This window comes from Sapajus apella, unplaced genomic scaffold, assembly GCF_009761245.1.
Source record: "Sapajus apella isolate SASKATOON/1434 unplaced genomic scaffold, GSC_monkey_1.0 scaffold13114, whole genome shotgun sequence".
NCBI classification, from domain to species: domain Eukaryota; kingdom Metazoa; phylum Chordata; class Mammalia; order Primates; family Cebidae; genus Sapajus; species Sapajus apella.
Window position 1 is genome coordinate 1 of NW_022450035.1, and position 1,515 is coordinate 1,515.

At 60.9% G+C, this 1,515-nt stretch overlaps 1 protein-coding gene across 1 annotated transcript; it reads left to right on the forward strand.

Annotated features, from left to right (window-relative positions):
- The first annotated feature begins 20 nt into the window (after positions 1 to 20).
- Positions 21 to 1,147, forward strand: LOC116548488 (GEM-interacting protein-like). Its single transcript, XM_032273918.1, has 2 exons — positions 21 to 252; positions 715 to 1,147. Exons 1-2 carry the CDS (start codon positions 32 to 34, stop codon positions 1,130 to 1,132), a joined length of 639 nt encoding a protein of 212 aa, XP_032129809.1. The 5' UTR covers positions 21 to 31; the 3' UTR covers positions 1,133 to 1,147.
- The last annotated feature ends 368 nt before the right edge of the window (positions 1,148 to 1,515 follow it).

Here is a 1,515-nt window from a genome sequence, read left to right on the forward strand (position 1 = left end):
CTCACTGGGGGCCAGCGCTGTGGGAGTGAGGATGATGAGGGGCCTGGGCTGCTCAGGGACACGAGTCCCGGGTGTGCCATGTGACCACCTCGGGAGAGGGCTCTGGCTCGTTGTGACCTGGAGGAGTAACCCACCGCCTTCTGCAGCTCTTTCAGACCCGGTTGCAAAGGAGAGCTGCATGCTCAACCTGCTGCTGTCCCTGCCAGAGGCCAACCTGCTCACCTTCCTTTTCCTTCTGGACCATCTGAAAAGGTAGCCCAGCTCTCCCGTGGCTGCCCAGGACTCCAGGGTGCCCCACTGCTCCCGTCAGACCCCCAGTACCGAGGACCTTTCCTCCCGACCCCTGCCTGCAGTCCCTCACTGCCTCTGGGGACTAGTGCCTCTGCCGCCCCCGCCCAGCCTCTCCTCTTTGCCACTCTTCTCCCTCTGCACTGTGGCCTTAACAAAGAGCTCAGAGCTTTCGCCATGGCCACCAGTGCACTTGAGCTCCCCAGTTCCCTCCCACCCAGATCATAGAGGAGACCTCCCCACCAGCCCAGAGCTGGCCCCTCGTCCTGGGCCACCTAGACCCAGAAGCACCAGGGCTGGAGTCAGCTTGCAGCACAGCCAGGGTCGAGGTCGCTCCCTCCCTGAGGACTCCAGCACGGCCCAGCCCTTCCGTCTCTCTCCTGTTGGTGGCGTTGAAACAGCCCCCTCTGCTTTGGTCCTCGACAGGGTGGCAGAGAAGGAGGCAGTCAATAAGATGTCCCTGCACAACCTCGCCACGGTCTTTGGCCCCACGCTGCTCCGGCCCTCGGAGAAGGAGAGCAAGCTCCCTGCCAACCCCAGCCAGCCCATCACCATGACCGACAGCTGGTCCTTGGAGGTCATGTCCCAGGTATGGGAAGACAGGCTCCAGCCCATGCCACCCGACCTGACAGAGGTGGCCTCTGCCTGCGCCGCCCCGAGTCCTGCCCATCCTCCTACTTGCCTTGTATGTGGAGGTGGCCAAGATTCAGAGAGAAACTTGCCTAGGTCTGCACGAATGGGAGTGTTATCGGGGGGTCCAGGCCACCTCCTGGCCCTGCTGGTGCACCCTGCTGGGGGCTTACCGCCACCCCGAGTGTTCAGGCGTGGTGGCTCACACCTGTAATCCCAGCACTTTGAGAGGTCACAGCAGAATAACAGAACCCAGGTGTTTGAAAGCATTCTAGGCAATATAGCAAACTCCATTTCTAGAAAAAATAGAAAAATTAGCCAGGCATTGTGACATACACCTGTAGTCCAGGCTACCAGGGAGGCTGACATAGGAGGATCACTTGAGCCCAGGGGTTAGAGGCTGCAGTGATCCATGGTGGAGCCACTGTCCTCCAGCCTGGGTGACAGAGCAAGGCCCTGTGCGGCTCTGAAATAAAACCATCCCCCTCAGTCATGCCTTGTGAGGACCCCACCCAACCCCTGTCTCACTGTAAGGGGTTCACGGCACCAGCAGGGGCCTCAGCTCCTGGGCTGGTCTTGGGGGCTTGGGCCCCAAAG